Source organism: Vespa velutina, chromosome 19 (assembly GCF_912470025.1).
Source record: "Vespa velutina chromosome 19, iVesVel2.1, whole genome shotgun sequence".
NCBI classification, from domain to species: Eukaryota; Metazoa; Arthropoda; class Insecta; order Hymenoptera; family Vespidae; genus Vespa; species Vespa velutina.
This window is the reverse complement of record NC_062206.1, coordinates 157,295-169,624: the sequence shown is the minus strand read 5'-3', so window position 1 is coordinate 169,624 and position 12,330 is coordinate 157,295. Positions and strand designations below refer to the sequence as shown.

The 12,330-nt window shown below is 35.2% G+C and overlaps 1 protein-coding gene and 1 long non-coding RNA gene across 2 annotated transcripts in view; both read right to left on the bottom strand.

Annotated features, from left to right (window-relative positions):
- Positions 1-12,330, bottom strand: part of LOC124955905 (atrial natriuretic peptide receptor 1-like) — a 39,986-nt gene that overhangs the window by 7,898 nt on the left and 19,758 nt on the right. The window contains 12 exon segments of the mRNA XM_047511032.1: positions 992-1,141; positions 4,025-4,116; positions 4,255-4,331; positions 9,764-9,865; positions 9,868-9,924; positions 10,054-10,171; positions 10,173-10,220; positions 10,222-10,296; positions 10,299-10,310; positions 10,482-10,586; positions 10,907-10,984; positions 11,567-11,644. Coding sequence (XP_047366988.1) covers positions 992-1,141; positions 4,025-4,116; positions 4,255-4,331; positions 9,764-9,865; positions 9,868-9,924; positions 10,054-10,171; positions 10,173-10,220; positions 10,222-10,296; positions 10,299-10,310; positions 10,482-10,586; positions 10,907-10,984; positions 11,567-11,644 — 992 coding nt within the window.
- On the bottom strand, positions 5,274-7,115 carry LOC124955907. The gene is made up of 3 exons (XR_007103018.1): positions 5,584-7,115; positions 5,517-5,524; positions 5,274-5,289 (listed from the first exon to the last, which is right to left on the bottom strand). It is a non-coding gene; the product is annotated as an uncharacterized LOC124955907 (long non-coding RNA).

Below are 12,330 nucleotides of genomic sequence, written 5' to 3'. Positions count from 1 at the left end.
ATTTTCCTTTCTTTCTTTTTATGGAGACACTATCGTACAATGATCTCCTGGTGGGGGATAGATCGATTGACGTTCACTTCGAGGCCATATCGATACGGTTTTTGAAAAGATGAACGTCGTTGATAGCAGTTAGAAAAATATAAAGCATTGAAAATGTAAAAGGATCGATTTAAAAAATGAAAAAGAAGAATCAATAACAATAAAAACAATGAAAATGATTCGCTCGAATAAATTCAAACGCGGTATAAAATTAATTCGATTCGTATCGTTTGAAATATGAAATTGGAAAAAACGTATAAATGTTAATAAAGTTAATCTAAATGTACGTTCATTAATTGAATACATCAGGCTTCGAAGAGAGATTAATTTTTTATCGTTCACTCTGTCGATTAAATTAAAATAAAATTGTTATATTCGTTTCGTTTACGTATATACAGGGTGTATACACATGTTATAACGAAAATGATTGAAATAAAATATTCTTGAATAATAAAAATAATTATTAAGAAGCATAATAAGATATTTTATAAATTTAATTAAATGAATTCATTTTGATTTCATCGAATAAAACATTTTCTAATTTATTTTCTATATACGAAAAGTTTCATTCACGGTGTCTAAAGAGGAAGAGGCAAAAGTATATAATGACAATATATTTTTTATTGATAAAAAGGGATAAAAAAGGGATTAGAAATTGCAAAAATTGAGAACTAGGAAACCAGATCTCCCGTAATACTACCATGGATATTTATATATACATGTATGTATATATATATATATATGTGTGTATATATATATATATATATATATTATTATTATTAAGAGCAGAACTCTTATATTCTATCTAAAATGGAAATGGAAATTGAATCTTGCCTCAACGATAACCTTACTTCTCCCTCTCACCAAGCAGAAACAGGACAAAAAGCGCGTTAAATGCGACATTGATCGGTTTCTGTGTTAGAGAAAATACGTAAATCTAAATGCAACTTACTTTGGCAGTAACTGGTACAGTAGCTCTTCGCATTTGCGTTTCTCCTCGAAGTAATCCGCAGTACGTTCCTCGACCAAGGTCTCTAAATTCGTCGCATATTGTTCCATACGAGACAACAAATTGTCCAGGATATTGTTACTCTCGTAATCTCTGTAATAATAGAACGTTATAACATTATTCTTAACGTTATACTTGTTGAAGGGTGAATATAATGTCGAGGGGTTCATATACGGAGAACGTTTATACACAGAAAATATAGAAGCATGCATATCGACACCCCTCGCCCAACCTTTCACTCAATCACTCAGCTAATACCTCCCATCACCATCGCCACCATTCCTTCTCTAACTCGTATTTAAATGATCCCATCTCTAAAACGGGTGCATACAATTACGGGTTGCATATACGTGTCGCTAGGTTCGCCTTTATCAAAGAGACAGGATTATTCTATTATCAGAAGAGAAATTGCATTTGGCGCTTGTATTCATCAGTAACGTGACACGCGGTTACAGTGCCCGGTGTTGTTCGACCAATCAACGTTTCCAATTGTCCGATATATCTATTCCAAGGTCGAAAGGTTATTTCGTTCAAAGTTAATTAATCTAATCCTATTATAATCTCGTCCTATGTACACGTATATATGTATATATGATGTGTATATATAACGTGTATACATAATGTGTATATATATATATATATATATATGTGTGTATATCATATATTGTGACAAGCCCCGATATAATAATAACCGAACCGAAGAAAATATTAACGATCATATCGGTTGGAAAACGCGAACGAATCGATAAATGCGATATTAATTCCATGAGTGTCCATGAATAAAACTCATAAAAGTTATGTCGAGTTGGTGAGATATATCTCGTTAACGGTACACAGGAATACCGTTAGAAGAAATGACGTCTTCGGGTTATCAAAGAGATTACCTTTTATACCAAAGAAACAAGAAGAGGAAATGGTTTAAGTTTTACTAAGTCGGGTATCGATAAAATAAGGGAAATAGAATTTGTTTAATGTAAATTTGAAAATCGATCGAAAAGAGATCGTCCATTGTCGCTTATCTTATCCCCTCTGAACGTTTTCATTTTACATAGTTTCCTAAAACGCTTCGATAATGGCTAAACTTTAAATCCTTTAGTAATTTAACCTGACAAATTGTTATCTTTACTTATAACAGGCAGCCAGGCCGTACTTTCCATTGTAAGGAAAAAGCAAGTACGACGTTGCTCGGCCGACCGTAAAAAAGGCCTGTTTACCTTTTTTTCCGATCCGTTCACTTCCGTCTAATTCCTGAGCCAAGACAATTTTTCGAATTTCAAGTCGAAGAGAAAAATCTAATTCCAGAGATCACCAAGGAGAATAAAACTTTACGAAGGATCGCGATAGATATACGTTTCAAAAGGATAAAAATGTAACTGTAATGTAACTTTTCTTTTTTATCTTTATCTACATCTTTTCCTTTTTTTTCTTTTTTCTTTTTTTCGACTAAATTGACTCCGAGAGAGCTAAAATTAATTTCTTTTTGTCTCCTTTATTATTTCCCTCCCTTTTTATCCTTCTTTCTAATCGAAACACGAAATAATAAAAATAATAATTCCATATTTTGACATAGGACTCTTCTTCTTCTTCTATCTATATATCCGTGGAATTCGATCGGGTTCGTAAGTTCCGACGTATGATTTAATCTGCCCCTGACAATATCGCGGATATCTCGAGTGCTTTTCAAATGCGTTTAACACCGATCCGCGAACGCCTTTACGTAGGCAACCATTCATACTCCGCCGTCAATCGTGCATTCTCTAGAACAGTACCGAAGCATCGATGGATGGATCTCGATGAAACGAAATTCGCATTATCATCGTACATTCATATAACGGCATTGACATTCCTCTCTCTCTCTCTCTCTCTCTCTCTCTCTCTCTTCCTCTCTTTTATCCCAAAAGATCTTCCATCTTTTTTCTTGTTTATTTGGTTATTCTTTCGTCGAAAGAATCTATTAAACAAATTTATTCCTGGGTGATCTAAGCAAAAATCGACATCCCTTTAGGAGCATCCCTTTCAAGTTCAGGATGATCCCATTGAACGATATCAAAAACGATATACATCTTCTCACATACTCTCCATCTATTCATCTTTTCTATGGTTCTCTATTTCTCTTTTCTATGGTTTACAGAACGCTCCTGTCTCCCTCGAACTCGACCACCCAGGAACCACTCTTTCTCGTTCAGATATTGACCTACCAAGTTACTCGGCCTGAACTCAACTGTACACTCTTCGAATTCCTCGTATATAAGAACCGAGGAAAGTTGGTCTGGTGCGAGTGTTAGTGGCGTGCCTAGAAAGCCGAGAACTATGCCAATATTCGGGGTGAAAGACCTCGAAAGAGCGGTGGAATATGGAAAAAAAGAAAAAAAAAAAAAAAAAAAAAAAAAAAAAAACAGAATAAGAAAAGGAAAAGAAAAAAAAAGTAAAAAGAAAAGAAAGCTTTCTCCGTCACATTTTGAAAATGATCGTGGAAAGGTAAAAAAGTAAAGATAAAAAAGAAAATCCTTTCGTCGATTTACTTCAACGTCGAAACGTACTGAAAGAAGTCGTTGATGAAGTCAAGTATAGATATATACGTATATACTATTTCCCAGATGCGAGACGCACTCGCATGCACGGACGGACACAACGACAAGCGAACTAATTGGCAAAGTTATCCTTTCACGATCCACGCTCGAGTCATGCTTAAGATTTAAGTTTTACAACTGAGCGATTCCAAGATCGATTTGACGGCGACGATTCTTCTCAAGGTTTATATCCTAACTCGAAGAAAATGGTTCTGATATTATTTCACGTTTAACGCTTTCGCGCTGGGTACGGGTTCCTTACGATTCCAAGACTTTGCATTATTATTTGCGAATGGAAAGGAAGAAAAGAGAAAAGAAAGGGAAGAAAAAGTAAAAGAAGTAAAATAAAATGAAGGAGAAAAGAAAAAAAGAAGAAGGAAAAGATCAATAAAGACATGTTACTTACTTGTTGATCTTGCGTATGGTTTGCTTTAGCGCGGGAAAATCAGGTCGATCGGCTGAATCCTGCGCCCAACATCGTCTCATTAATGTGGCTACCTGTTACGAGATACAGAATTTATTTCATAGACCTGTTATTACGTAGTAGTATGTACTTGAAGAAAAGGAAAAAAGAAAGAAAGAAAAAAAGAGAAATTATTATTATTATTATTACTATCATTATTTCAATGCACTGACCTCCTCCTCTACGGCGCTCTCGTCGATCACAGGTCTTAAAGGTGAACTACCCCCTTTCCTGACACCCTCGACGATTTCTGTAATCAAAACGATGGTTTTTTCTTCTTCCTTTTATTTTTCTTCTGTTTCCCCTTCTCTTCTCGAGAACGAACGAATTTCATTCAACTCCCGTTCAAAATGAGAACAAAATGAGAAAGAGTACGCAAGTAGTCCGCAGAGAGAGAGAGAGAGAGAGAGAGAGAGAGAGAGAGAGATAATGTTCAAACGAAATCTATGCATCCTCGTAACATCGGAGTAATGCCAAGAGGATATCGATTTTGATAAGGGCGCGCGCTGTGCCAATTACGCTCGGGAAACTGTAATTGACGTTTCGAATTCATACGATTTTCCTCTCTCTCTCTCTCTCTCTCTCTCTATCTCCCTCCCTCCCTCCCTCTATTTTCTTCTTCTTCTTCTTCTTCTTATGTTATCTTCCTTAAGTAACAATTTTCTGTACGATTCCAATTAACAAGGTATTTATTGATAAGATTCTCTATTCTCGAATTGAACGAGTTCAGTAAAACGAAAAACCTAAAAATGGTTTTTCGTTTTACTGATCGACTCAGAGATCGTGAGAGCAAAAAAAAACTAAGGGACAAGAACAAACAAAAATCTAATCTCCACAATCATAAACGTATATATGTAATAGTAATAATAGTAGTAGTAATAGTAATAAAAGTAGTAATAGTTTCATTTTGTCATACAGTAGAACTAATCCTGGTTTGATCGGACGAACCGAAATAGAACGAACGTAACCTACTATGCCTGTAGATGTCTTCCAGATAAGCGTTGCAGGACTCGCAGTTGAGGGTGCAATGTGGTCTACGGACCTCGAGGAGTGGACTAACGGCCCTTCTAGGACTCGCACCACCCTCAGGACTCGCGCCCAACATCGTTGGTAATGTCAGATTGCTGCTACCCGAGGCGTTGCTCCTATCCGCCATATTATTTTCTATCTCACCTTTTTTATTTCCTTTATTCACACTGTCTTCCTCCCTAACACGCAAATTATCAAATATATTTTTCATCGATCGTTCGAGTAGTATTTCCTCCGGTCCATATATATATATATATATATAACGATCTTCACAACAAATCGATCAATCGACTATTCCTCACAAATTTTCATTTTATTTTCTTCTACCTAACCCTTTCTACTATGTGTATATATATATATATATATATATATATCTCACCCTTATTTCTCTTTCTCTCTTACTAACAAATCTATCTAAAAGCGAATTGATTTTATTATTTCTTTCGCAAAAAGATAAATACTGGGTTATATACATTTACTATGGTTCAAACGACTCTGGAATTCGATAGAGAAAGAAAGATATAGAAAGAGAGAAAGAGGGTGAGAGATAGATAAAGAGAGAGAGAGAGAGAGAGAGAGAGAGAGTGACGCGGTCTTCTTCCATCGAGAGGCTATCTCCTTTGAACTTTACCCTACTGGGACTCGAGCTTTCACGCAAAGTAAATTCCCTCTTCTCTCTCTGTCTCTCTCTCTCTCTCTCTCTCTCCCTCTCTCTCTCTCTCTCTCTCTCTCTCTCTCTCTCTCTCTCTATCCTTCTTCCTTTCGTTTCCCTCGCGCACACGGATACACACATATAGGCGCGCGCGCGCGGAATCTTTTTCTTTCCTCGGTTAAAATAGGATGATAGGATAGCAAAACGAGATGCAAATCCGTCCAAGAATACAAATGCACGTAAATATTTGTCCTCGTTTGCGTTTCGTATGGATAATTTTGACGTCGGTAATTACGATTAAACTTAATGAAAGAGAATCCCTCTCTCTCCCTCTCTCTGTCTCTATCTCTATCTGTCTATCTAATTTTGTCAAAGGAAAACGAACAACGTTTCTCGCAAAATTTTATCCGATTATTTTAAGAGTAGTCAAGTGGAATTTCATTTGAACGAGTTCAATCGAAATAAAAGAGCTTACGTTTTAACAATGTCCTATTTTAGTTGTCGCAGGAAAGGAAAGGAGAAAAAAGGGAAAAAAAAGAAAATTTGTTTCCGTTTCGCTTAATATTACGCGAGAACGATGAAACATTATGTTTCAATAAGCAATTTATGATCAAAGTTATCCTAATTAATATAGCAGAGAAAGGAATGATGGACCGAATGTTATCGGATAAAATGACGTCGTCATCGTTATTGGCCGACGGTGATCTGTCATATTATCGAAAGATATGATTTTACGCAAAGTAATGAGATTATAAGATGAAATATAACCCCCGTAGATATTCTATCGGGATTTTCAAAGATTCGGTGCATCGAACTTTATGACTAACAACGGGATACGAATCGTTTCTCTTAAAGATCTTTGATTCGCACGAACGAGATCTATCATCATATCTAGCTTTATATATAAACATATATACGCGCGTGTGTGTGTGTGTGTATATATATATATATATATATATATATATATATATATATATATATATTTATTTTTCGTAGCACATATGTAGTCATTCAACTATCCCTGAATATGAAGCAATCGACTCGACGTTCGCCGGATGAATCAAACGAAAGTGGTTTTCGCGAAGTAAAATCTTTCGAATCCTTTAACGACGAATCAAATATCTCGAGGAAGTGGTACGAATAGGCCATTTCACGTTTTACGATCCCGAACCCCGCCGATGAAACGGATACAAGGCGAGACACATTCCGAGTGCAATGACAGCCTCCTCCAATCGATTCCTTGCCCACGAATTGCTCTTAATCTCCGATCGGTCTTTTCCTCTTTCACTCCCCCCTTCCTCCCGTCCACCATTCAACCGATCTCATAGCCTTTATCCTTTTCTCTGTGCGCGACTAAAAAAAAAAGAAAAAAAAAAAAAAAAAAAAAAAAAAAAAAAAAAAAAAAAAGAAGAAGAGAGAGAGAACCAAGTTGCGTTGCATCTCTCGTTTTCAAGGGAGAGACGGAAACGAACATAAAAAAAAGAAAAAAGAAAGAAAGAACAAAAGAAGAAGACTCTATTTCCCGTGTGCGAGTTAAGTAAATTCCTAATTTTACTTCAAACATTTATCGAAATCCTTTTAAAGTAAACCACTTACATAGTTAGAAATTTTAAATATATCTAGACAGACATTAGGGAGTCCCACTTATTTCACGAAATAAGGGAGAGAAAGAGAAAGATATAGAATGATAAATAGCAAGATAGAGAGCGATAGAGAGAGCAAGAGGGTGAGTGAGTGGAAGAGAGAGAGAGAGAGAGAGAAACGAAGCGCGAAACAGTGTGCTCGAGGCGACAGAGAAAGAAAGAGAAACTACGAAAGGAGCGCGCGCGAAATGAGTGTTCCAGGACGCGTTAAAGCTTCGACTGAGCTTTCGCCGACGGCTTCCTCGCGATCGTACTCGACTTTCTCGTTCCTAGTATGAGGATCGATCCTTCCGAGCTTGATGGATATACGCGCGAGCTTACTCGACTATAATATTTTTTACCGACTTCGTTGATATCAAAATACTTGATAGTGAACCTATATCGTAACTTTTAAAAAATACCGACGGATACATAAGAAATTTATTTATCGGTCGGTAATCATTTCTCTGTAAAATATTTAATCGGCCGTCGATAAGAAATACTGTCGAGTAAGTATGAGAGCGCTGACGAGTCGTCGGTCAAAAAGTTTCTCGTCTTATCTTATGATAATGCAGGGACCTGCGTATCGTAACGCAAAAGTAACGCGATCGACGACGAATATCGTGATCGTTTCTTGTATTTATTAGAGACGACTAAAACTGCTCTAATACTAATAAAGACGATAGAAGAAGAAAATATTTTCCAACTTCCCTCGTTCAAAATAATTTTCTCGTACAAATGAATATTGATTTATTCCCCTTAGATCGACGAATTGTCTTTTGGAAAAATATCGAATCTAAAGGGGTGTGCCAACAGGGGGTTGCACTTTCAATATCAATCATAATCAATTTTCCATTCGATAGAAATAAAATGCATTAAGGATGTTTACCAAGAGATGTATTTTCTTGCTCGATGGAAAAATTCATCCCTTTCCATCATTCGTTTGTAATATTTTCCTTAGAGAAAAATTTTAATTAATAAAAATATAGTTCTCGACGATTCCCTCTCTCTAGTCTTATATTATTCCTAAATTATTATTATTAACCACACTATATTTCTTTCGTTTCGCACTCAAACCTACTATATCTTTGTAGGTAAAAAGAACCTGCCAACTAACTTTGCCAACAACCCGGATAAGCTCCGTTTGACAGTCCATCGGAGACGTTCTAAGCTAAGGCTTAGTCCATTTCAGGAAACATCCGTTAGGATGAAAATGATAATCCACGAAAGATAATGGATATAAAAATTGATCCTATTTAGATAATCGAACGAAAATTGAACGATTTAAAAGGATTTGAGTCAATAATTTAGGTACATTAGGGTATTAAGCTTTCAACAACAATTTTTTCAGTATTATCCTCTGACGACGTATGAGAAAAAGAGGGTAGGATAAAATACACGGCAATTTACGTGGTGGGGAAAAAAAAGGAGAGGTAAGAGGATGGATACGACGATTAACAAAGCGATGGACATCACTTATGTAACTCCTTCTACGCGCGCATACTGGTGATCGTAAATGAAGGGCTAGTTGAATTTCAAGAATACGAAATATAATATCCAATTTTCGGGTTAAACTGCAAGTTTAATGATAATTAATCTTTCTCATGGAACATTATTTTAATTAATCAGATATTTCTATCATCGATTGATCAATGATTTTATAATAAATCATTGAACGGCCTATATAATTATAGCCCTGAGGTTAACAATTAACGAGATATTGACATTTATGGATTATATAAACGAGAGTGGGATGATTTTAAAAAAAAAAAAAAAACGAATAAACTTAATCTTAAGGGATAATGGAAAGGCATGCAAACCATCTTACAATATGCATAGTTATTTCATTAACAAACGTATAGAATTTTTCCCTCTTCTAAATCTGTAGATGTGATTTGAATATACCCTTATTTTATAATTGTGAAGATGCAGAAAAAAATTTTTTTTAAGACGTTACATCTGGGTGGAATCATTTAACTGGTTTCAATTAGAAATGTAACAATTATCTAATTGGACTCTATACCGTTAATATCTAATCCTAATACTGATTAACCTTAGGTCGCGTACTTGTTTAATAATTGTTTCAAATCGATTAAAATCACAAATTAATTAACAAAAAATACAAAATATTCCATAAGAGAAATTACATATCATTCGACATTCGATTTGATCGAAAGTCGGAGTTGAAACGTCAAAACGCACGAAAATGACGATTTTCTTAATATACATTATTTCTCCTAACAAAGAGACATCGATTGGTCCTTAATTTAACTATAATTCATCCAGTTATGTAGACGACATCCAAAAACAACAAGTTCGTTACGATTACTATTACGATAAATTATTACTCTTACGATTACGTTTATGCAAAGGGTGTACTCACCATAGGCGGTGGATCGTAATTTTCTCCCAAATAGAAAGGACCTTTACGAACGACGATCTCGTGTACGATTATTCCGAAACTATAAACGTAACCTTTTGAGTACCTTCCGGTGGTCGCCTCTCCATTCTCAACAACTCCGGCGCCGTCCACAATTGTCCTATAACGATAACACGTTTCTCTTTGTTTATTGGCTCTCTACTCTCTCTCTCCTCTCCTCTCTCTTCTCTCTCTGTTTTTTATTTTCATTACAAACAAACACTCGCGGCAATGATTAGGTTTACTTAACGTCTCCAATAAGCGTACATGAACTGCTTTTTGGTCGAATTCCTCTTCCATGGACCGGACCTCCTCAATCGTGAAGAACCAAAATCGGCGATTTTTAGGACGAATCGCGAATCCAAAACGGCAATTGCTCGACTTTAAATTCCCGTGGCTTTTAACCTCCGAAGCGTGGTAAATAGGCCATCCCACGTACTATATCGTGTATCAAAGAGCCGCGAAATAAACGATGCGGGTTTAATCTGTTCGTTTTTCAAGTATGTCCTAAACAAAGAAATGTGAAAAATAATTATTCGACTAAATCGACGTTACGTCTAACGCTTTTTGTTGCACGGATAGATAATATCATTTGTCTGCATATGCACGAATATTGCTATACTACATTACATATATATATATATATATCTTTTCTTTATTATGATATTACGACGCAACCTGAAGGGATCCTTTAGGACAATATTCCGTCAATAGACAACAATGGGGTGGGTCGACGCAAGCACCATAGAAACGCACCAAATGATCGTGCTGTAGATCTTTCATCTATCAGAACAGAAGCAGATAGGTGTATTATAAATCTTCTTAAAAAGTTGGTTCTTCTTGAGAAAGAAATAAAAAGAATAAAAATCTTTAATTGATGTCTATTATGTAGCTTTTCGAGAAAAACAAAGAACACAACAACAACGGTTCGTTCATATCCATCTTAGGATATATATTCAAATTCACTTTTCCATGACTCTTGCTAATATATCCCATGGCGAACGTTTATTATTACGGGATATGATTAATCGCAAGATCAACTTTCGACGGCAATTATTGTTCGCCGAAACATCGTGTTGTATATGTGCGTGATCGATACTCACCCGTTTTAACTCGAGCAATAAAGGCCTCGATATTTCCACTTTGTTCCTTGGTATTAATTTTATAGCCACCTTTGAGTTCTGTAATGAATTTCAAAATACATTCTCTCTCTCTCTCTCTGTATCTATCTGTCTATCTGCCTCTATCTCTATGTATCTCTCTTTGATCTTCATTTGTAAATTACGACGACGTAAAAGTAAAAAAATAAAAAAGAAAATGCGATGTATGCAACTTTTTCGTTAGATCATTGCGTCGTATTACTGGCATTGCAAATTTAATCGAGTCCCCCAAGCCCTGCGTCACGTTATAATTATGCAAACTTCTTGCTTCTTTCTTTCATTCTACACCTTTCTTCTCCTCCTCCTCCTTCTTGTTCTTTTTTCTTTTATTCCCCACGTAAGAGAAAAGAAAAAAAAAAAAGAATAAAAGAAAGGAAAAAAGAAAAAACAAGAGAGAACTGAAGGCGATAGGATTTTAAGGGAAATTAAAGAGGAACTTTAAGGAAGAAGTAAAGGGAAAGAAAACTAAATATTCGCTCGGGGACATTCTATTAATACTTTGATCCCGTTTGAAAAAAGAGAAAAGAGAGAGGGCGGGAGAGAGGAAGAGAGAGGAAAGAAAAAAGATGAAGAAAATGCCTTTGAAGGAAAATGAAAACTTACCTTGTAAAATCCTGTTGGAATATAGACGTGCTTGTCCACACCCTCCGGTAGACTAACGTTATCATCGGAGTATACGCTCTGTAAATGAAAAAAGCAAAAAAAAAAAAGAAAAAAAAAAATAAAAAATAAAGAAATTAAATAATAAAAAGAAAAAGAATAAAAAAGATCGGCTTTAAAAGGCACCGTCATTATCGAGATACTCGGGTCTTGCGCAGCAAAAGAGATTTGTTTTCAAAATTAAATCGCTCAAATGACAAAGCGTCTCTTAACGTTAACGAGTTAAATCATGTTAAGGGGCATTTACGTACATCTAAACGGCCAAAAAATAAATAATATAAAAAAGGCAATTTTCCCTTTTTTTTTTTTTCACACAAGTAATTCATTTAATGAATAAAATGTTATTAAAAAACCATGTACTTTTAGCGGGTACTGTTTCCCAACGAGAAAGATTAAAACAATTCATTATTTTCTTCGAATCATCCGACTATATCGCTTACGGGTTATTATCAAAAATGATAAAAAGAATAATAAAACAAGGAAAAAGCCATCAAAGTATATTTAAAAAGAAAACTCCTTCACGAAGTCGATTCTTTTTGTAATACTTTCATTTAATGAAAGAACGATATGAATTTTTTCGAATTTTCGATAAAAATAATCTGAATAATTTTCAAACGATTAAAAAATGATCTAATGATGAAGAAGATAACATACATCTAAAAGATACATGTTAAAAAATATTTTTAAAGGATGCTAAAATATAGGAA